The 22,498-nt window shown below is 53.6% G+C and overlaps 7 protein-coding genes across 7 annotated transcripts in view; 3 read left to right on the top strand and 4 right to left on the bottom strand.

Annotated features, from left to right (window-relative positions):
* GUITHDRAFT_112228 (hypothetical protein) overlaps positions 1-1,175 on the bottom strand; it is a gene marked incomplete at both ends in the record, with an annotated part of 2,026 nt that extends 851 nt beyond the window's left edge. Inside the window, 4 exons of the mRNA XM_005828734.1 lie at positions 104-369; positions 602-878; positions 982-1,089; positions 1,128-1,175. Of these exons, the coding sequence (XP_005828791.1) occupies positions 104-369; positions 602-878; positions 982-1,089; positions 1,128-1,175 (699 nt within the window). The remainder of the gene's footprint in view (positions 1-103; positions 370-601; positions 879-981; positions 1,090-1,127) is intronic.
* Positions 1,176-2,469: 1,294 nt separating this feature from the next.
* Positions 2,470-3,253, bottom strand: GUITHDRAFT_153757 (hypothetical protein). The gene has a single exon (XM_005828733.1). The coding sequence runs from the start codon at positions 3,145-3,147 to the stop codon at positions 2,569-2,571; it is 579 nt and encodes a 192-aa protein (XP_005828790.1). The 5' UTR covers positions 3,148-3,253; the 3' UTR covers positions 2,470-2,568.
* A 1,312-nt stretch (positions 3,254-4,565) lies between these two features.
* On the top strand, positions 4,566-7,805 carry GUITHDRAFT_112227 (hypothetical protein; the record flags this gene model as incomplete). Its single annotated transcript, XM_005828732.1, has 11 exons — positions 4,566-4,614; positions 4,674-4,746; positions 4,795-4,900; positions 4,953-5,020; positions 5,066-5,153; positions 5,225-5,291; positions 5,339-5,448; positions 5,502-5,628; positions 5,689-5,726; positions 5,773-7,695; positions 7,743-7,805. The coding sequence occupies 11 exons, from the start codon at positions 4,566-4,568 to the stop codon at positions 7,803-7,805; spliced, it is 2,712 nt and encodes a 903-aa protein (XP_005828789.1).
* A 110-nt stretch (positions 7,806-7,915) lies between these two features.
* On the bottom strand, positions 7,916-8,954 carry GUITHDRAFT_112226 (hypothetical protein; the record flags this gene model as incomplete). Its single annotated transcript, XM_005828731.1, has 5 exons — positions 7,916-7,959; positions 8,005-8,056; positions 8,108-8,177; positions 8,231-8,265; positions 8,313-8,954. The coding sequence occupies 5 exons, from the start codon at positions 8,952-8,954 to the stop codon at positions 7,916-7,918; spliced, it is 843 nt and encodes a 280-aa protein (XP_005828788.1).
* Positions 8,955-10,006: 1,052 nt separating this feature from the next.
* Positions 10,007-13,140, top strand: GUITHDRAFT_141788 (hypothetical protein; the record flags this gene model as incomplete). Its single annotated transcript, XM_005828730.1, has 20 exons — positions 10,007-10,136; positions 10,187-10,464; positions 10,507-10,571; positions 10,618-10,669; positions 10,712-10,835; positions 10,990-11,071; positions 11,115-11,173; positions 11,217-11,344; positions 11,388-11,492; positions 11,554-11,654; positions 11,699-11,782; positions 12,060-12,117; positions 12,176-12,234; positions 12,279-12,329; positions 12,372-12,429; positions 12,571-12,653; positions 12,696-12,741; positions 12,889-12,954; positions 12,983-13,030; positions 13,105-13,140. 20 exons carry the CDS (start codon positions 10,007-10,009, stop codon positions 13,138-13,140), a joined length of 1,713 nt encoding a protein of 570 aa, XP_005828787.1.
* A 1,613-nt stretch (positions 13,141-14,753) lies between these two features.
* GUITHDRAFT_74529 (hypothetical protein) lies at positions 14,754-15,235 on the bottom strand (the record flags this gene model as incomplete). The annotated part of the gene is made up of 4 exons (XM_005828729.1): positions 14,754-14,918; positions 14,975-15,007; positions 15,058-15,121; positions 15,168-15,235. The coding sequence occupies 4 exons, from the start codon at positions 15,233-15,235 to the stop codon at positions 14,754-14,756; spliced, it is 330 nt and encodes a 109-aa protein (XP_005828786.1).
* Positions 15,236-16,603: 1,368 nt separating this feature from the next.
* GUITHDRAFT_74535 (hypothetical protein) lies at positions 16,604-17,263 on the top strand (the record flags this gene model as incomplete). The annotated part of the gene is made up of 1 exon (XM_005828728.1): positions 16,604-17,263. A coding segment is annotated over one exon (660 nt), but the record flags the coding sequence as incomplete, so codon positions are not given.
* Positions 17,264-22,498: the final 5,235 nt, after the last annotated feature.

The following is a 22,498-nucleotide window of genomic DNA, read 5'->3' as shown; positions in this document are numbered from 1 at the left end:
GGAGGAGGAGGAGGAGGAGGAGGGGGGGGCGGGGGGAGGAGGAGGGGAGGAGGAGGAAGGGGTAATGGAGGGAGGAGGGAGTAAGGGAAGGAGGGGGGCGGACCTGTGAAGAGAGAGACGTCAACAGGGTCAGGGGCATGTTGTTGGCTCCGAGGATGTTCTGAATGTTGTGGGACCCGTCCTCGTCCCCGTCCTCGACCTCGTTGGGATTGAACGCGTCGAAAATGGGCTCTAGTTCAGAGCCACTCCTCTCTCCCCTCAGGTGCTGCTTCAGCGTGATGGGGAAGGCGCAGAGGTGGGAGAGGATCGCGTCCTGAGATCGCGGCTCCACCGCCGTCACCGTGATGCGAGTCATCGTACGGAGATGGGCTGCCAGCGATGAGACTTCAGCCAACAGTGCTGTGAGGGGAGGAGGAAGAGAAGAAGAACAGGCGCATGCTCAGGACGGAAGGACAGCATGACGAGCAAGAGGGCGAGCAGCACGACAGGATGAGAAAGAAGGATCGAGGAGAGGAGGAGGAGGAGGAGGTGTTGGTGATGGTGGTGGTGTTGGAGGAGGAGGAGCAAGAGGAGGGGAGAGGAAAAGAGAAAGATCCATGACCTGCTACGTCAGCCCATCGCTCCCTTCCTTCCCAGAACCTCTGGTACGCCTGATCTGTCCTGAACACGAGGAGGATGGACAGGAAACCACCGACGAGCTCGTGCGGCCACTCGGGCACCTTGAGGACCTCGTGCACGTGCCAGTCGTCGGGGGAGAAGGCGAAGAGGAGGGAGACGAAGACGGACCAGAGGCCAATGAAGCCAAGACGGTCGGCGATCCGGCGGAGGAGGAGCGATCGACCGGTAGACATCAGGTCTCGGACCCAGTTGGAGCGAGCCTTGGGGTTGAGCAAACAGTCAGACCACCACCACTTCCTCCTCCTGCTCCTCCTCCTGCTGCTCCTCCCCCTCCTGCTCCTCCTGCTCCTGAGGGGTCAGTACCTCTAGCAGCAGCCCTCCAGAGAGCAAGAGCCCATCATCTGTCGTGAGCTCCTCCACCAGGAACTCCGTTGAGGTCCCCCGCGCCCGCGTCCGCTTGTAGGGTATCAGCTGAAAACGTTTCACGAGCTCCTGCTCTCCTCCCTCACCTTCAGCTTCTTCCCTGCGAGTGACCTTGTGCTGGACTTGTCGCGCATCTTCCTCCGCGTGCTCTTCCGCAGGCTGCAGAAGAAGCTGAGAAGAGCAGGGAGGGGGAAGGGAGATTTACCTCTCGTCCTCCTCCTCCTCGAAACCTCTCACGTCCTGGCGGAGAAGGGATCAGCGGCAAGGTCGGGCCATGGGATTGAGACCTCGTTGGCGCATTTCCATGTGCTTGTTTGCCGGCATGACCTGCTGAGACTACAAGGGCCTCAGTGTCACCGTTGCCAACTCAGAGTCGTGGCACCTGGAGGGCCATGCCGGACGCCAACAGGAAGGGAGGCTCCGCTGAATGTGGAGAGCCGCTGGCGCGAAAGGAGTGCAGAGATTGAGGAAAGAGGAGAGGAGGAGGAGGATGCAGAGGAGGCTTCTCCGAGCATGGAGGCTGAGCATCGTAGCAGAGAGCTGGTACCATTTGCAGTCATGGAAATCACTGAGTGAAAGGTTTTATCCTCACCAACAACATCTTTCAGCAAGCCATGAGATGATGACTCTATGGCTGCCCGATTGAAAAATCAGGGGTCAGAGGACGCAACTGACACGTCAGACACCATCATCCGATCCTATCCTCTCCCTTCACCACCCTTCAATTGTTTCTCCCTCTTCAATTTCCTCCCTTTCCTTCTCATCTTCTTTCCCTCCCTCTCGTGTCTGTATCGTCCCTCTCTCCTCCTCTTTATCCCCTTCCTTCACCCCTCCCCTTCCCCCTCTCCCTCCTTCTCCCTTCCCTCCACTCCCATCCTCCGCATGGGGCGCTTCCCAGTGCACTGGCTCAAATTTTCTACCCGCCTCCTCCTTTAAGTTGCCGGCTACATCCTGATCGGAGTCCCGGGCCCCGGGGGCAGCGGCCTAGTCACCCGGGCCGGGCGGTACCGTAAGGGCCGTTTCCCGGGCCACCACTGGGTTTCAATTTGGTTGATGATCTTCTCATCTTTCAAGTTTCAAGATCATGGAACATATTGATACTCTTTAAAAGCGACATCGCAGCGAATCTGCCAAACAATTTTTCCATCTCAAGTTACATTGAAAAAGTCAATGGCATGAACAAGTATACACAGATACAAATGATGATGCAGTATGGTAGGTTTTGGATGATGCCACGGTATGGTAGGTTTTGAATTCAGGAAGTTGAAAGTAGGCGAGCTTCGCTTCACCAACGCTTATGTCAATACAGCAGCAACACATTGAGATAGTCACGGCTGGTGCTGGTGATGATGCTGTTTTAAGGTGTTTGAATACAGTGTGCCATCTGAAGGAGGGCATTTGGGAGAAGGACGTACTGTTGCATCCTTTATATGAACTTGATTTTTTTATTTTCCATGTGATCTGCTCATGTTTTCCTAATCTTTATTTAGTTGCTAGATGACTGCAACGCAGACCCTAGAGCCGCTTTCAATTGGATAGAATACCGATCCACTGCCCTGCATTGGAATACGGGCATTCAACACAGGCCCTAGAGCCACCAACTTTTCCTGCTACAGGCAGGCCCTTGTATCTGCACTTTGGGCAACGCCGCAAGAGTCGTTGGTGATGTTGCATTCTCTCTTGCTCTGTTTGCTGAAACTTGTCGTCAGCCCGATCCCAAGCATAATACTCAGGGCGTTCTTCCTGCTGCCAGCGTTCAAACAGGTCATCAGATATTCCATCCGTGATGTCCTCTGTTTGGTTTGAAAAGAACTCTGGATCAAAGTCCACTTCTCTTGGACCGTCCATCCTCATCGTTGGATAGAAGCAATCAACACAGATGTAGTGTCCACACGGGTATTTAAGAAAGTTTTCCTTTGAAGTGTCCAGGCAGACCGGGCATTCCTCCCCTGAGACCTCTTCCGACGTAAAGAAGATGAAATCGCGCGCATAAGTCATGTTGCAATCAAGGCATCGACCTCCGTGGCAGTCGAAATACAGCTTCTCATTGACACTATGGCACATGATGTGATTAGGGCACTTCACCCGTTCCTTTCCACTGTCCATGTCTGAGGAGCGATGTGCGAAGTGATGCGAGGAATGCGTGGTAGATGGGGGACATCCCAGGTCGGCCTTTTATAGACTTTCTTGGCACATTTTTTGGAGATACATCATGATGAAAAGTGACGGTACGCTTTTCCTAGTACCCCCTAGCATTCCTTGCCAATCCAGTAAAAACTGGGGGTACTTTGGTTAGTCAACTACCCCTAAGTGCTCCCACGGCCACCTAAGTAAATGATGACAAAAGGACCGGTCCTCAGTCTCATGCTGACCTGTCCTTTCCGCGCGCAATTCAAATTTCATATTCCTAGGACCTGCTTATTATCAATTCCTAGCTCACTTCTCATACCGGTTGCTATGACCAAAGTCCTATCCGGTCGTCCCACCGCCACTGTTGAGCGACTACCCCTCATCTTGAAATCTGAACCCTTTCAGTTATTTTTGTGACACCAGTACCGGTACTTATGACCATTAAAAATGTGGTGGCATTCCAGACTTGAAAAATTCAAATCAAGTTTCAGATTCGCACCCTTCCTTTTCAGGGAGCTACCCCCCCATACAGCACCCGAACACTACTACCCGGTTTCTTTCTACCCACCTTCTTGGTTCAGTACCCACCCTTTTTCCTGTACACCCCACTTTTTCAATCCCTACCCTACTTTTCCCTCTTCATACCCCCTTCTTTGACTGTAATCGACACCACCTGTGAATGTTCACCCCTTCTGTTTCAACAAGTACCCGTTGCTCCATGACAAAAGTACCCCCTTGCCACACTACCCCTTTGTTTGATTGACTACCCATATTTCCATATCTGAGTACCCCACAATTCCCTAACCAAAGACCAAGTGCCTCCACCCCCACCCCCCACTCGTGCTCCTGAGACTTCCCGCCCTCTGCTGCTCATGCTGGCATCCAGCCATGTTTTCGGCATCAGGCCCTGCCTCCTTGCTCTGCTTGCCGCTCTTCTCAATTTCTCCTCTATCTTTCTCACTTCACTTCCATGCGCCCTTCTGCACAGCTTATTTCTTCTGGTCCTCTAGTCCCTTTAGCATCCTTTCACCTCCTCTTAATCCTTTGATTCAACTGTTCCTTCCACTGTATCCTCCTTCTCGTTCATTTCCTGGGATTTCTCCCTGAATCACTTTCATGCACTTTGTTTTAAAGACTCGTTCTTGTATATTACACGTGAATCCTTACGCACTATGAAGGACTTGTCTGGTCATGATCCCAAGTGACTGTCTTTTCCGCCATGCCCGCATGCTGTTCTAGATACTGCCTTCCTGCCTCTTCCTCTTAGACTGCTTGCTGAGATTCGAATTAGCGCTGAAATGCTGCCAACTACCGAACTTGTTGTTTGTTTCCATCATTGATGTAGATTCTGCTTTGGTAATTTCGCTCACGATGCTTGGCAAGGTTGCGTCACCATGGACGCAACAACAATCCGACAAGCCTTGATCGCGACAACAAATCCAGGTATGTGGATGTTGCGTATCATGGCAACAAGACACCTCTGACTGAGACCTTGAACGCAGACGCCACTGTTCGAAATGCTGCTGAGGCTCAGCTCAAGCAATCGTTCGAAACTGACCCAGCGAATCACCTTTTGTATGATGCACTGAGAGCTCATGCCTCGAACTCTGACATTTGCATCAGCCTCCTGAGTCAAGAGCTTGCTGATGAGAGCTCTCCTTCTGCGCAAGGACGAGCGTTGGCTGGTATCTTGCTCAAGAACTACATGACTTCGAAAGAGCACCAGCAGGTTTAGTTTTCCTCATGTTTTCTTCGAGTTTGATCCTCACTCTGCGTCAAAGGCGGTGAAGTTGGCAAACGATTGGATGTCCCTCAATCCAGAGATCAGGAATAAAGTGAAAGCCAACAGGTAGCTACCTTTACATTCTCCTCTACCGTTTAATCTGCTGAACAGTGTGAACGCTCTTGGATCCACTCAAAAGGATGTTCGTTTGGCTTCAGCTCAAGTCATTTCCAAAATTGCAACCATTGAATTGCCCAAGGTAAGAACCTTATGAATTCGTGACAGTTTTCAGGTACGATGAGTTTCTGACGTGCCGTATTTGATGTTCAGCAACAATGGGAAGACTTGGTTCAAGCTCTCTTGTCGTTTGTTGTAAAACCGGAAGCTAATCCTTCGGGTATTCTCTTGACACTTCGCTGCCAATTCACTCAGTCGCTCTGCTAGGGGTTGCTAAGAAAGAAGCTGCTCTACACACCATCGGTTACATCTGCGAAGAGATTGCACAGCTCGAAACGGATTGTCTTCACAGCAAGTCTAATGATATCTTGACTGCGGTGTGTCAAAGGACTGATATTCGAAGCTTGCAATTATGGTGACTCCTTTCCAGGTCGTAGCAGGAATGCGCACGGAAGAGCAGGATCTGAACATTAAGATCGCTGCAACCCAAGCACTTGCCAATGCCCTCGAGTTTGCAGACCGCAACTTTCAGGCATCACTTCCTAATGCTGAAAGACGTCCACAGTCAGTTTGATAAATTATCCAGGTCGATGCTGAACGTAATTACATCATGCAAGTCATTTGCGAGGCTTGCACCACTCAGGCCAGTGAGCAGGTAAACATGGCACTCATGTTTTCTTAGATCGCTGAGGCCGTCTTAGGTCCGAGAGAACGCTTTCCAGTGTCTTGGCCGCATTGCAGAGTTGTATTACGACAGGCTTTTGCAGTACATGCAAGCTCTCTTGGAGTTGACAATCAGCGCCATTTCAACTCAGCCAGATGCAGTGGCGAGGCAGGCCATCGCCTTCTGGATTCAAATCTGCGATGTTGAGTATGATCGCCTGTTGGATGGTGAATCTGGATGCAACAATTTTGTCAAGGGTGCTGCTCAATACTTGATTCCAGTCTTGCTCACTGCCATGGCACAGCAAGAAGAAGGTCAAGATGACGAGTCGTTCAACAAGTCGACAGAAGCAGCGTTCTGCTTGGCTTCCATCTCTCAAGTTATCAGAGATGAAGTTGTTGAGAAAGTTGTGCCATGGGTCGGCCAACATGTCAGAGAATCTAACTGGAGACTTTGTGAAGCAGCCATCGTGGCCTTTGGGTGCATCATGGATGGACCAGACGACCAGCTGCTGACTCAAGCGATGAATGCCACACAGATGCTTGATAACGTTCTTGCCTATTTGAAGAAGGACAGCCAGGATACTGAGCAGTTGCTCATCAAGAACTCGTCAGCATGGACTCTGATGAGAGTCTGTGAAATGAACTTCAATTTCATCAAGGACCATCTTGAGCAGCTTGTTCCTCAGATTTGCATGGTGATTCCAGGTGCCGAGCCTAAGACAGCCAATCATCTCTGCTGGTGCATCCACCATATTTCTTCGAACCTTGTTGCATTCTTGGAGGATTTGCCCACAGCTTTGAACCAATTTCCGCTCAGTAACGTGTTCGTGTCCACTGTGGAATGCTTGATTGCTACTGGAGACCGTCAGGATGCCTCTGAAGATAATCTGAGAGCAACGGCATACGAGGCTCTGAATGCGTTGATAGCAACAGCAAATCCGAGCAAGTGCCCTGGTGCGACACCAGTTGTCGAATCGTTCATTGTCCCTGTGCTCCTCCCTATGCTTGGTGAAAGGTTGAATCAAACCTTCACCATGCAGGTGCTGAACGCGGATGACAACAATACTCGAAGTGAGTGGCAGAGCTTCTTCTGCGGTGCCATTCAGACGTGCATTGGCAACATGAGTGGCAAGACTGACGTGCTCATGGTGGCTGATGCCAGTGGCCTTTCCTTGGCAGACAAGCTAATGACTCTCTTCCTCCAAGTTTTTAGCTCACAGAATACAATGGCGGCTCAGGAAGCATTGTTAGCAGTGGATACGGTGTTGAATGTACTCGAGCAGGGCTTCCAGAGGTACATGGCTTCGTTTGGTCCCATCTTGGTCAGTTGCGTTCATGCCTGTCATGACGCTCCTCTCTGTGTCCTCGCAGTGACAACTGTATCTGACTTAGCACGATGCCTGGAGGGGAATGTAACTCAGTATTGTGATCCTCTTGTGGAGGCGCTTCTGACTGTGTTCCATCGAGCGGAAGTTGATGCGGATTACGTTCAGGTTCACGATTACATCAAGCCTGCAATTTGCTCTAGCTTTGGAGATATTGCGATGGCAATCACTAAGGATATGGAGAAGTACCTACAGTACTGGTTCAGGGCTTTGCAGGCAGCTTGCCAGACATGTTTGAAGCTTCAGAATGACCTGGCAGCTGGAGAGGACGAGGACATGAGGAATTATTTGACTGCCCTGACAGAAGGTGTTTTCGATGGGTATGTGGGTATCTTGCACGGATTGAAACAGGCAGAGAAGGATGGAACAGCCCGCGCGGTCGAGGCATTCTTTACTCCTGTTGCTCTCAAGGAGGGCTGCCTTGTGCTGATAGAGTCGATGTCAAATGTGAATAATAGTACGGAAGAGACATTGAAGAAGGCAGTTGGTCTGCTCGGGGATTTGGGAGAAACATATCAGGAGAGGATCAAGCCTCACTTGAACTCACAAGCGATCATGGAAGTTTTGAAGCAGGTGAGCCTGTCTTGATGGTGTCTTTCTCAATTGTAACTTTTACACAGGCTAGCGATTCTGACGATAAGGAAACCAAGGATCTGACCATGTGGGCCCGAAAATATTTGTAGGGAGCGTCGCTAGAGCAAGGAAAGTTTACACAATGAACAGGGGCATGCCATATCTCTCAGTTCATCTCTCCTCTTGTTGACTCATTGCAGGCTCCAGCAGCTGAGTTGAGTCACTCGCCCTGACATGACTGAAGGATCGCACTCATGGCTGCAGCTGTAAAGCGTGTCATGGTCATTGGGCTGGCAAGAGGCGGCTCACCGATCTCTCGCGAGTCAGCTAGCATGCTGTTGTCCTGCACCTTCGCTCTCCACTGAGAGTCATCGTTTCAGCCACGACAAGAGTGAAGCAGATCAGTCTTGACCTTGTCGACTTTCTCGGGGGTGATGCTGTCATGCCAACCTTCTATCCATTCGTACTTGACGCTCGGATACCTGCTGGTACGTTACATGGCAGCGAGCATAGGGAGAGGTTCTTCTTCCTCCACACTTCAAGTCTCAGAGGTCCGTACACGCTCGCAATCTGCCATGTGGTCTAAGGTCGGATATCCTCACTGTCTCCTCACTCACTTCGTTGAAGGCACCCGATCCCCGGGCTGTGAAGTTGAGCCGGATGGAATGCTCTCCTGCACTCAGCCGAAACATGGCGGATTGCTTCCTGCTGTCCTCTGTCTTCCACACAGCAGGTCTCTCCTCCTCCTTGCCATCAGACCCGCAGGCGATGCTGACGCTGAAGCCTGAAACCTTGCCGAGATGCAGTGAGACAAGGACGAGGGCTTCCCGGAACAAGGAGATGGTCAGGCCAGCTTTGGAGGGGATCTTCTCCTCTCCTTCTCCTCTGCGGCAGAGGAGCTTCCCCCTCCTTTCGTCCACATACAAGGTAAGAAGGCGAAGCTCGTCGCTTTCATCTGCTTTGGCCGCAGCTGCGCGGGAAAGTTCTTCCAGCTGGAAGAAGCTAGCCTCTTGGAGAATGCCGGATGCAGTGACGCCGTAGTCGAGAACAAGTTCTCTCGTTCGCAGGAAATTGGTGAGGACGCGGAATCTAATCGGATCTCGGTCGATGATAATGCATCCATCCTCGTCCCTCAGCGTGTTCCATGTTCCATCTACCATCTTGAACAGTATGCTTTCCTGATCGTACAAGAGATAGTCTCTGCTGATCTGGAATCGTTCTCCTCCTACTTTGAAGTGAACCATGTCTTGTTCGGCCATGTTGACGCTATCGAATCACTAGCAATGTGAAGAATCTCAGCTAGGACTGCCCTCACTCAACTCCTTCCCTCTCATTTCGCTGTACCACCATCATTTCCCTCAACGGCTTGTTCGACCACCCCTCATCCATCCCCTTTCAATGCTATGAACGGTACCCCTCCTTCTTCACTCTCGACAAAGTCTTCTGCTTTCCGCACTGCTGCCCAACTAATGAATCGCTCGTACGACTTAAGTGACATTTTGCTGTCTTTCAATAATTATTAGACCCTTCACTAGGCAGACTTGATGATTTCATTTTAAAAGTGACTTTGTACCATGTACAAATCTTTGTGCCCATAAGATTTGTACTGAAAGTGTTGATGAGTAAAGACAATAATACTATAATTAAAAACATTTGTGTTGCTATCCAGTAGCTACAGGTGGACGAGGAAGCGGTTGAAGGATGAAGAGGTCGAGGAGCTTGCGAGCAGCGAGGAGGATCGGGGAGGACAAGAGAGGAGTGTTCAAGGACGGAAGAGATGCATAGAGGAGGACGAGTCAGGACAGGGAAGATCAGAAGCGGAGCAACGCGAGTGAAGTTGGAAGGATCTGATGAGGGTGGGAGAGGGAAAGGGAAGGAGTCAAAAAACAGAATGAAGAAGAGCAGAGGGAAGAAAACGAAGAATTAAGAGGAGAGTAAAGGTTGCCCACCAGCGTTGATGACATGCCTACCCCACGCATGAAGGCCCGACAAGTTCGGCAGCTAACCTGGCAGCTTCGATTGTGGTGCATTGGATGTACAGAGCAATGAGCAGGACATGTACAGGTGACGAGAGAGGGTAGAGGCAAGGGTGTGAGATCGAAGAGACCGTTGGAGGCGGAGAGAGTGAGAAGGAGGAGGGGCCTGCAAGGAGGCGATGGTTGCTTCAAGCAAGCAAGGATGAAATCATTGCGGGAGCGAGGAAAGAAGGAGGAGCAAGGGAGCGAGCGCTCTGGTGTACGTTTCCTCCTCTTCTCGGCCTTGTTCTCGTCTCTCCTGCCCTGGTGTCAAGGCATCAGCATACAGCAGCTCAATGCTGGACAGGCAGACTACCTTCCCGCATGTCCCTCCTCCCATTGATATTGTGCAGGCTCAATGTGACGTGTTCGCAACTGCTGCCGCGTGCGCCTCGCCCTCTACGGACGCAAGTCAGATGATCAGCGGTAGTTGGCTGCTCGTGTGCTGCTCGAGCATGTGACACTGAACCCTGCAGGCCGAACCATCTCCTCCTTTGCCGACCTCGCTGCGATCTACTCCACTGTGACGACACTTGCTCCTTCTCTTGCCTCCTCTCACTCCTCCCAGACGTTCACTCGTGCCTGCTCTTGGAACTCCGTCTCGCAGACATGCGAATACAGATGCAACCATGTGTATGAGACTCTACCATCTGCTACCTCCAGCTCTCACGCAACCATATCCCAGGCCCTCACTGTTTCCTTCGGCCATAGCAACAAGAATCTACTCGATGCTGGATCAGTCCTTCCAAGTCTGGTAGCTGCCTGTGCTCGTGCTGATATTGAGCATCCTCCTCAGGTCTTCCAGCAGTACGGCGCGGGTTGCACAGCATTCAACATCGCTCCCCAGGCAAACGGCAACAAGTGCTCGCTACCCTCGTCTATCTTGCGGTTGACGCGAGCCTGACAGAGCTTGCACTATCTGTGAAGATCCCAACTTCAATCCTCCAGAGTGCTCTACGGTCTGGCACGACTGCTGTTGTGTTGTGCTCACAATGAGGCAGGCAACCAAGTTCCCTGACTGCATGACTGTCTGCAACATGCTGCCAAACTGCACGAGTTTATGTACAAATATTCTCTTCGGGGCATCTCCGGCGAATGTAACGAGCTCGATGGCTGAGAGGTCTAGTGAGCATGTCAACTAGGGCTACGAGAGCGCCTTCATGTCTTGCTGCATCTCCTTCAGACGGCAACTCAACGGCGAGTCGCAGCTGGCAGCCGACATTGAATGCTGTGACGCCTCTTGCTCCTCCTCCGGTCGAGCGCCTGACGTCCCTCGCAGGCATCGAGTACCGGATGAGCCAGGGCCTCGACGCGTTCACGGCAGACATGCAGTGCTGCCAGCAGAGGAAGCTCGCGTCCAAGTGACTCGCACGCGAGCCCCCCCATGCCTGACGCTCATCGCAGGTCATCGTCCGCCTGCGCCTACGAGTTGTGCTTCTTCGAGCAGTTTGCCGCCAACAAATGTAACGCGTCGCCTCCTGCGACCTGCTGCTGATGAGCCTCAAGCCAACGGGAGGGACATGTGGGTGGATCAGACCCTCGTGACCGCCATGGCTCAAGACTGCAGCGGGGGCACCTGCTCGGTGCTGGGAGCTGTGGTGACGTCCTCTGACGGGCTGCTCGGGTCTGCGATGGTGAGTGAGGATGAAGAATGCTGGAAGATGAGCGCGCGAGCAGGAGAACAATGCCGTCTCTGCTGAGACTCCAACTCTTCGAGCCGACCTCTTCTGGAACATCACCATGCCACAGCTTCGCTTTGACGCCCTGCTGACCAGCGCAACGGTACTCGCATCGCTCCCGTCCTCCCTTCCTTCTCCGTCTCCTCGTCTGAGGTTACTGGCAGGTCGAAGCAGCGACTGGTCTCGTCACAATCTTCCCGCAAACAGTCCGAGTAGACGCGTTCAGCTTCCAGTCTTACGTCAAGAACTGCACGACCTCAGACCCGTGCCTGTCTCCTCTTCCTCCTCGTCTCCTCTCACGTGCTGCAGGTGCAACCTTCAGATCGGAGTGCTTCAGCAAGTGCTGCAGACCAAGTACAACATCTTGTACCTCGGTCTGGTCGCGTCGGGAAGGTGAAGAAGAGAAGCGTGGAAGATGAGAGAACGAGATGAGACGAGATGCGATGCGATGAGATGAGATGAGATCAGATCAGATGTGGAGAGGCTTCTAGGAAGCAAAAAGAGCAGAACGATGACAAAACGGGAGGAGAGGGGGAAGGGGGAGAGGTAGAACACATAGCAGAGAGACATGCGAGCATGGAGCAGGAATTAGAGGGGTATGGGGGAACAGATGGTGCTTTATCCGAGCATGAGCTCGTTGTAGACACGTGGCGCTGATGTTGCAGCGCAGGTCTGAAGACGTTGTGAGTCTGCTGTTGACCAGGGAAGATGCTTTGAGCCGCTGGCAGGTGACACAGCAGCTGAGAAACCTGCCTCTCCCTCGCCCCTGACGCCAGCTCGACCTAGGAAACGATCCCCGACGTCTTCCCGCAAGTGGAGGGCAGCATGGTTCCTCCCTTCGAGCCGTCAGCTATCCCTCCCCTCCCATCGGTCGCTGAAGACGCTTCAGGTCCCCCGCCAACCTCCCGCTAGCCTCAGCCATCGATCACTTCTACTCGAGGTCCTCGCAGACGCCTCTTGACCCTCCTAAACCTGTCGGCAGGCGAGCTGTGCGTCGACGCGTCTACGGCGACTCATTGGAGAAGGAGTTCGGGCTTGATGTGAGGAGGAGGAGGAAGAGGAGAAGAGAGGAGAGGAGGAGCGAGGTGGAGGACAAGTGGAGGAGAGAGGAGAGAGGAGGAGAGAGGAGAGGCGAACGAGGAGGAGGAGGCAAGTGTCTACTGAGTATGAGAGAATGGCAGGTTGGCATCAAGAGAGTTGCAGACTGTAACGCTACAGCTGGGGAAGGATGTTTCTACCCGTCGGGGGCAAGGCAGTATGACATGTAACAAGTTCTCAGCTCCTTCTTCTTCTCATCTTGTTGCAGCGCGAGAAAACCTTGTCGTCCCATGTCCTTGTTTCGCCCACAGGAGGTCTGCTGCTGCTGCTGCCCCTTCCCCCCCCCCCCCCACCTGCTGCGGGTGCTGCTGCTGCTGTTCCTCCTCTACAACTATCCCCTCTCAATCGTCACTTTCCCCGTCCCGCTTCCTCTCCTGCTCCTGCTCTCCTACTGAGCTCAGCGTGATAGTCTCCATATCGTCGGCCCCCATGGCGGCATCAGCTGGACATGTAGGTGGGCAGACCTGGTAGCTCTCGAGTGATGGCTCGACGCAGATGGTTGGGATCGTCGGGAGAGTTCGGCCAGTGGTTGTCCTCCTACAGGTAAGCTCTGCCTGCCGACGCTGCTCTCCTCAACTCGCAGCATGTGCAGGGGCTGGCGAAATTCCTTCATGCAGGAGGGGAGGGGGGCAGGGGAGGCTCCACAGATCTGAACCTCCTCGAGCTGGCCGGGCAAGCAGAGCAGGAAGACCATGATTCTAGTTAACACTCGTAGCATGACGACTATCAGTAAAAATCCCCAAAGACATCGTAGAGCTTCTCGCAGCTGGGCATCGTGTCGGAGAATGATTTCTTCATCTCCTCGACGCTCTCACTCACCATCGCCGACTGCCGACCAAGTCAGCTCCTTCTCCTCTCTTCATCCCCTCAACTCCCTCCCCTCCTCCCCTCCCTCAACTTCCTTCCCTCCTCTCCTCCCTTCTCTCCCTTCCCTCTCCCCCCATCCAATTCTCCCTTGCATCCTTCATGCTCCACTCTCTGCACCTTCATCTGCTTCTCCCTCTTCTTCGTCTCCGCATCGCAATCTTTCCGCAGCTTCGCGTGATAGTCTGCCTCCACCCGCACCTGCCACAAGTTTTCTCAGGAGCACAAGGAGCACCAGGAGGAACGCACGTCAAACTCTTCCATCCAGTGTGATCGATCCCCGAAGCGAGCATGCATCTACAGCAAGCATGTGAGCAAACGAGCGTGAAGAGTAAAGGGGAGAAGAGAGTTGGGAGGGGGAGGAGATGGAGGAGCAGAGCAGAGGAGCACAGAAGAGAGCATGGAAGAGCAAAGGACAGGAAAGCATAGGGGAGCAGAGAAGAGCAGAGCAGAGCACTGCACAGCGAAGCAGGACTGCGGACGGGACGAGGCGAGTGGAGAGGAGAGGAGAGCAATGTATCTACCGCACTCTCGAAGGCTGGTCTGACGTAGTATGGAACTCCTCGCATGGAAGAGCTTCGCTTCACAATGTGGATGGAATCTCTCTCAAACGTGAACTACGGGAGGTCAAGAAGGTTGTCGTTTTGATGTCGAGCAGAACCTGGGAGGCTGTCGAAGATTTCTCGTTGGTTGAGAAATTGCTGAACATGAAGAGGAACATCAACAAGATCGGCATCAGCTGAGAAAGCAGTCAGCAACAAGGTGTATAAGGTAGTGACACAAAGGATGGAAGATGGACAAAGATGAAGATGAAGATGAAGAGGCAGAGGAAAAGTGAAGATGAAGATGAAGATGAAGATGAAGATGAAGATGAAGATGGAGGTGAGGACAACTGACCTGCAAAAGTCCAAAAGTGCTATCAGGCTGTTGAGGCGCCTGTCTCCTTGTCGATCCTGAACACCACAAAAACACAAAATTACGATTTCGGTAACACAATCACACTTGAAGGCAGCCAAAAGTCAGACATCAGACAACAATCACTGGCATCAGACAACAGGTGTTACCTCTTGCTGCAACAACAAGAGGAAGGCAGAAAGAAGCAACCAGTACACAACATCGCATGGAAAAACAACAGCAAGACAAAAGAAAAGTGTCAAGGACTTCAAGCTCAGGTGCAGTTCAAACCGTGATAGTAACGAGCTCCTCCAGGCCCAAACCGGAAATGCACGCCAGGACCGAAGGCAAAGCCTGAAAGCAGTCGGTGACGGTCGACGATGCTGCGGGTGGCGGGAGAGGGGAGGGAAGAGGAGGAGGACAAGGAAGGAGGGGGAAAGTGAGATGACGTGGAGGGGAGTCGCACCAGAACCCATGTGGTCGAAGAAGTTGAAGAGATCTTCTGGTCTCATCCTGCCACACAGCATGTCACACGCTCCTCTCTCGCATCAGCAGCTTCCACGTACTCCTGCGCGTACATCCCTCCATGCCTAGCGCCTCCACCCATTCCCATGTTGGCGCCTTCGTGTCCGAACTGATCGTATCGAGCTCTCTTCTGGTCGTCGGTGAGGATCTGATGGAGGCGACATGATCAGCCATGATGCATCGACATATCCAGCTGCCGCCCACCTGATACGCCTCGTTGATCTCCTTGAACATTTTCTGCATTCAATGTTTGAGTTGATTTGAAGAAAGCTCCACGTGCTCTCTACCTCGGCATGCTGAGGACGATCAGGATTCTTGTCCGGGTGCCATTTTAACGCTAACTTCTTGTACCTGCAAGACTTTTACCGCCATCCAGAACAGGTCAGTGCTTCAGTACGCTTTTTCGATGTCCCGCTTTTCCGCACTCTTCTGAACCCCGAGCACTTCATAGTAGTCTCGTGGCATGGGAACGGGTCTTGACAAGCAAGAGGTCAGAACCAAAGAAAGTTGCTCCTCGTCGCTCCTTCCTCTCCTCCCCCTTCTTGTCTGTGCCATAACTCGCATCTTGTTGCCATGCCACGCCCATTCCTCCCCTAAACCCTCGTCTACTTGAGCTCTACGGCTTGCTGTCCTCTCTTGGCTTCCTACCCCAACACATCTCTTCTTATCCTTCTTCCCCATGCCATCGTTATCCTTCCCTCCCTCTCCCTTTCCCCCTCCTCCTCCTCCTCCCCCCGTCCCGCCCCGCACATGCGTAGCCATCGCGGTGTTCACTTCAGAATTGACTGAAACATCTTCACCCTCATCCCCTTCATGCCCGTACACAAAAGGCGCTATGTAGCCCTCATCCCCACTCATCCTCGCCACATCGTTTGCGATGGCGTGGTGGCATGGAGCTATGGGAGGGAAGGGGGTGGGGGGGAGAGCTCGAGGAAGTGAGGGGAGAGAGTTGGACCGACTAGGGACTGGAAGATGCGACGATGAGGAGGAGGAGGAGGAGCTGAAGCTCATGCCTTGACTGCACGGGGAGGGCCGAGTTCAAGGGTTGGAACCGTTTCGAGCATGGAGAAACCCAAGAAGTTTCAGCCGAAGCTGCTGATGCAGCCGAGGCAGGTGAGGAAGGTGAAGAAACCTGAGCGAGGATCTATGAAGAGAGCGATAGATCCAGACTCCACCGACGTGGAGGAATGCATGCAGGACGCGTTTGCTACTTGTGCCGTGTTCACGTCAGAACTGTTGAGCTGTATCTTCTACCCCTGCCGATCGAACTTGTACACGCTGCTCTTGTTCGTCATCATATTTGTGACGACGTTACACTTCTCCTTCCACAGTCAGATCGAAACGGGAGAGTCCAAAGGCCTCGACTCCTGGAGCTCGAGGACTCGGGTGGTGCAGGACAAGGACGAATTTAGTCGCGACAAGCAGCGATGCCGCAACCTTGACAGCCTGTGGAGGAAGCAGCGGATGCGGGGACATTCCTCCCAGCCGCAGGAGGAGAAGAGACTGTGGAGGGACCTTCGTTGCGATGAGCTCCTGGACGAGAAAAGAAGCGTACTGAGTAACCAGGGGGCAGGGACCAAGTGCAAGGACATGGAGAAGAAGTATAGCGTCCTCCCCGGTCGGTCGTGGGGGTGGCTGCCCAAATCGCTGCAGGAGGAGTGGACCAGCCTCAACTGCGACTGCTTCACGAGCGTGGGGTGCGACGCCAGCGCTGTGCAGCTGCAGGCGAGCAAGGAGACGGGGAGCTGGTTCTCGAGGTCGAGACGGATAAACCTGCCCTTCTCTATCACAACGGAAGGGATCTGGGAGGCAGCGAGGAGGAAGAAGAGGGCGATGTGGAGGGAGAGGACAGGAGTCAAGTTCCCCCGTGTCGCCGTTCTCATCCCTGTCACTTCCCATGGTTTCCGCTGGAAGGGCATCGAAGAGGTCCCTCTGATCAGGTTCTGCCTCCCGTCGATCAGCCAGACGGCCGAGCTGGGGTATGACTATGCGGTGTACATGGGGTATGACGTGGGGGACTTGTTCTTCGACAACCAGCAGGTCCTCCAGCAGATCAAGGTTCACTTCGAAACCCAAATCCGCAACCCCAACCTCCAGCGCGGAGTCGAGATGCAACTAGCCGTGCTGGGGTTTGAGAACTTGCTGAAGAAGCCAGGCCCCGTCTTCAACTTTCTCTCCTCCTCGGCGGCTCTGGACGGGGCAGACTACATCTACCGCATCAACGACGACACTGAGTTCAGAACCGCGTGGACCTCGTCCTACATCCGTACTCTGCTCTCCTTTAAGCCTCCCAACGTGGGGGTGGTGGGACCCACGTGCCGGGAAGGGAACGAGAGGATCCTGACACATGACTTCGTGCACGTCACGCACCTGCACATCTTCGGGGTCCACTACCCCCCCGTGCTCATGGACTGGTGGATGGACGACTGGATCTCCAGCGTGTACCCAGCTGAGAACTTCCGCAAGCTGAGAACGGTGCTGGTGACTCACCACATCGAGAGCACCTCAGACGGGGAGATGCCCATAAGGTACAACGTGGACTACCAGCACAAGTTCCACCTCAACCCAGAGATCAGCAGAGGAGGCTCACTGATCTCAGAGTTTATCGCCAAGAGGTGCACGTCCAACTTCTACATGACGGTCAGCTGTGTCCTCCCTCAGTCCTTCCCGTCCGGCCTGCGGTCAGGCGCGCATGAGAACGCGTCCTTGGCTGCAGAAACCTCCCCCAACTCCTCGTCGGACGTGATCATCCTCCCCCCCGGGGACCCAGCGGACAGCATCGCTGTCCACGACTCGTCTCACGTCTGGAACGCGAGCGTCGCGCCTGTCGATGAGAGGTCAGACCATCGCAGCACGCACGACCCTCTCGACTCTCAGTGCGGGTGCACGTGGACTTGCGACCGATTCATCGTCGGGGCGTTTGCGAGGTACATGGACCAGAAGTATTCTCGTATCATGTCGGAGAATGTTGGGATTATCCGAGGAACAGCCGAGACCATGTTACAGTGCTGCAGGTGACTTGAAACCGTTATCATCATCATCATCATCATCATCATCATCATCATCATCATCGTCGTCATCATCATCATCATCATCATCATCATCATCATCATCACCACCACCACCACCACCACCACCACCACCTCCTCCTCCTCCTCCTGTATCGTGCATCTACTACAACCACCCCTCGTTCTCCACAATTTCGCCGCCCTCTGCTTCCCCTTCCCTTTTCCTCTTCTACCACCTTCACTCATGGGCGTGGCGCAGGCTATGTCAGGAGAGCAGCACTTGTGAATACTTTCGCTATGAGGACGGCATCTGCTCTTACCCCAAGGCCACCAGTCTCTCAGTGCATGCAAAGTCCTCAAAGTTCTTCTGCCGTTCTTGTTCCAGCAACACCCGGAGGACAGAGTCGCATGGTTACATGAACATAGTGAGCCCGACACAAGGCAAAGTAGCGTCGTCATGCGAGGTCAGCCTTCTGCTCCTCCACCACTACCACCACCATGCTGCTGCTTCTTGTCCTCTTCCTCCTCCTTCTCGTCCTTCTCCTCCTCCTACCTGTCGTCCTCACGTCGTTCCAGGGCCAGTCCTTCGCGCACGTCAACACGCTAACGGCAGAGGAGCAGACGTACGTCATGATGAGCACGGAGGGAAGTGAAGTTCTGACTGCTCCTGCTCCTTCAGGTTGCTGTGCAAGCGATTCTTCGGGGAGATGAACGACGGGAGCGCAGGGATCAGCCAAGGAAGTTTTCAAGTAACATGCCGTGCTCCTACTCGTGCTCGGCCCTGATGTTCCCCTCTTCTCTGCAGCTGCACTTCGGTGCTGGTCGTCAGGACGCGGAGGCCCTGCAAATCATCTTTGCCATGGCCGACAAGAACGTTGACAACCTGGTGGACCACGAGGAGCTGCTCTCCGTCTTCGACCTGCTGCGAGGAGATCTAGCGCGAGGTTCTTCCCCCGTCCTTCCTAGCGCGTACAGCACTGACAGGCTCCTTCAGTCAACGTGTCCAACGCCAAGACGTATGCCTCCCTCACCAACGGGCTGCTGAGTCACCTGCATCACAAGCTGACCTCAGGTACCTTCTTGTCTCCCCGCTTGTGAGGAAGCGGAGCAGCCGCGCTTCTTCCTTGCAGGGGCTGAAACCCGTTGGTGTGAAACTCCCAGCAGGAACTGAAAATCCAACTGAGTCGGCGGGAACGAGTGAGGACGCGGCACAGGTCCCAAGCATCAGGCACAGGCCGCAGCACGTTGCAGAGGTGAGTAGCGCGGAGAGCGGACGGTCTGCGAGCAGCCAGGAGGGGAGAGGCAGTGCAGAGACGGGGGGGGTTCAGCAGGAGGAGAAATCTGCTGGTGCTGGAGGAAGCGTGGCTGTCAGGAGCTCCGGGCCAATGGCAGGCGAACTTGACAGAACGATCGGGAAGCACGTGGAGCAGGAGGGTGGAGCCGCCTCAAGCTCAGGTGCTGCAGGAGGGCTGCGCGAGGGCAGCAGTATGGGAGTTCTAGCCTCGAGGCAGTCTGGTGCAGGGGATGGCTTGCGCGATGGTGGGGAGCAGCAGCAGATGCAGATGCATCATCCACACCAAGAGCAGCAGGCTGTACAGCAGCAGCAGATGCAGCTTCAGCAGCAGCAACTGCAACAAGCTGTACAGCAGCAGCAGCAGCAGCAGCAGCAGCAGCAGCAGCAGCAGCAGCAGCAGCAGCAGCAACAAGCTGTACAGCAGCAGCAGCAGCAACAACAAGCTGTACAGCAGCAGCAGCAGCAGCAACAAGCTGTACAGCAGCAGCAGCAGCAGCAGCAGCAGCAACTGCAACAAGCTGTACAGCAGCAGCAGCAGCAGCAGCAGCAGCAACTGCAACAAGCTGTACAGCAGCAGCAGCAGCAGCAGCAGCAACTGCAACAAGCTGTACAGCAGCAGCAGCAGCAGCAGGGTGTGGCAGTCTCGGCTCCGCTACATTCAGGGGTAGGGGGAAGCTTGAGTGATGGCGGGGAGAAGCAGCAGATATTGCTGAGCTCACAGCAGCAGCAGCCGCAACAACAACTGCAACAAGCTGTACAGCAGCAGCAGCAGCAGCAGCAGCAGCAGCAGCAGCAGCAGCAGGAACAACAAGAGCAGCAGCAGCAGCAGCAGCAGCAGCAGCAGCAGCAGCAGCAGCAGCAGCAGCAGCAGCAGCAGCAGCAGCAGCAGCAGCAGCAGGAACAACAAGGGGTGCAGCAGCAGCAGCAGACGCAGATGCAGCAGATTCAGCTGCAGCAGCAGCAGCAGCAGATGCAGCAGCAGCAGCAGCAGATGCAGCAGCAGCAGCAGCAGCAGCAGCAGCAGATGCAGCAGCAGCAGCAGCAGCAGCAGCAGCAGCAGCAGCAGCAGCAGCAGCAGCAGCAGCAGCAGCAGCAACAAGCTGTACAGCAACAGCAGCAGGAACAACAACCAGGGGTACAGCAGCAGCAGCAGCAGCAACTGCAACAATCTGTACAGCAGCAGCAGCAGATGCCGCAGCAGCAGCAGCAGATGCCGCAGCAGCAGCAGCAGCAGATGCCGCAGCAGCAGCAGCAGCAGCAGCAGCAGCAGCAGATGCCGCAGCAGCAGCAGATGCCGCAGCAGCAGCAGATGCCGCAGCAGCAGCAGATGCCGCAGCAGCAGCAACAAGGGGTACAGCAGCAGGAACAACAACAACAGCAACAAGCGGTACAGCAGCAGCAGCAGGAACAGCAAGGAGTACAGCAGCAGGAACAACAACAAGCGGTACAGAAGCAGCAGCAGCAGCAGCAGCAGCAGCAGCAAGAAGGGGTACAGAAGCAGCAGGACAGGGGGTTGCAAGGCTTGCTGCACACCGGCGAGAGGACAAGGGGAGGCTTGCGTGGGAGTGAGGGCTTGGAGCAGCAACAACAGCAATCTCCCGTAATCGGCGGACCCCGACTGTCAGAGTCTAGCCGTAGCTCAGAGTCAGGTCGATGAGGCCACGACGGTCAGTAAGTTCTCAGCTCGTTTGCTTCTTTTCCTGTAGATTTACCAGCAAGCGTGACTCGTCTCTTCAACCTGGTCAGCGCCGCTGCCATGCCGTACGACCTCCGAGGCTCAAGTTGTCACTCAGAACGGTCCGGTCGCCGGGCGGCCCGGCGACACTGAGTGCGGCTGCCGATCATCGGATCATCGGATCATCGGATGGCATTCATCCGATCCGCCATGCCACACGGTCATGACTTGCCACTCAGGCTGAAGTTACTGAGTTAAGTTAAAGGAGAGGAGGCTTGACTCAGTGCGACAGTGTCAGGGTCAAGCCTCCTCGACTCTCCTGATTGTCCTCGTGCTGATCTTTAACTTAACTTTGAGTAAAGACTCGGAGTACTATGAAAGTTCAAGCAAGTTGCCATTGCTCGGGCCAACTGTGACCGGCGGGCCTGCCGAGCCGGTCACCGGTCGGCCCGAAAAAGTTCTTCAAAAATCAATTTTACTTTGTACTGGAATCCAAGAGCTCCCAAAAATACTTTTAAGGGGGCCATCGTTCAAGTTTGGCACCGTTGATCCCGAAATACTCCAATGAGATTTCAAAAACTTTTTGTTGATCAATTCAATGTTAGATCAAAGGTTTGAATCAGGAACGATGCTCGTTGAAACATTCAGAGGCATATCACTCTTTGAGGGTGGGGGTGGTAGGAACTGGGGTACTTTTCCCCAAGATTTTGTTCATTTGATCTCACATGAGGGTAGGGGTAGTCCCTGTCAAAAATAATATTGTAAAAATTCAATACATGGTACAGATTGAAATCACCCCACCCTTCTTTTTTAAACCCACCCCCCTTATCATTCCTTTATTTGTCTTAGAATCACCCTGCCTTGTCAATTACACCAATGGACCCCACCCCAACATATTATTGGACTTTTGTTCGTGTAGTACTGGGATTCGTTTTAGAGTTTTAGATCCTTTTCAAAATTTGTATTGATATGTTATAAAAATTGAGTGGTACAAATATATATATTCAAAACCTTGCACTGTACTAAGGGTTCGTAAATCCTCTGGCCGTCCCCAACGGTGGCAGGTACGAGGGGTGGGTGGGAGAGTCTCCTGAAGAGGGTCATGGAGGGTGGTATTGCTGAATCTAGTAGGTCCAAGGGTTACCTAGGCTAGGTGGGGTCAAATTGTGGGAAATATTGGGGTACTCTTTTCTTGTGCTCCTTTTGATAGGGGGTGGTGAAAAAGTGGATGGGTCAACTAGGGGTCGTCAAATCGGGGGTAGGTATAGCAAGGTCGTGGGGTAGTTCCAGCACTGGGGGTGATTGTAGAAGTACCAATTCTGGGTGGGTACTGCTGGATGATTTCAATGGTGGGGTAGGGGACAATAGTCCATGGGTAGGGGGTTTATTGTGGTCCCCATAACAGGGTTCTGAAGAGGTTATCACCAGACAAAACCACGGGTATATCGATAAGGTGAACGAAAATGAGTATGGTAGGGTACTTGTGACGAGGGTAGGGTGGAACAAAAGGCGGGGCCTTTGTGGCGGATGGCAGGGGCGGATAGCGTAGCAGAGGGAGTAAAAAGGAAGAGGAGAGGAGAGGAGAGAGAAGGGAGGAGAGGAGAGCAGAGCAGAGGAGGAGATTGTTTGAACCTGAAAGCCATCTGATTGTAAGCCGTGTGATATCTCTACACGCTAGAGAAGACCTCACGATCGTTTACCGTCCTGCGCTGGTGAAGCTGCTTATAGTGAGTGGGGTTGTGGCGAGGGAA

This window comes from Guillardia theta (assembly GCF_000315625.1).
Source record: "Guillardia theta CCMP2712 unplaced genomic scaffold GUITHscaffold_57, whole genome shotgun sequence".
NCBI lineage: Eukaryota > Cryptophyceae > Pyrenomonadales > Geminigeraceae > Guillardia > Guillardia theta.
Note: the sequence above shows the minus strand (reverse complement) of the source record. Positions and strands in the feature narration are given on the sequence as shown.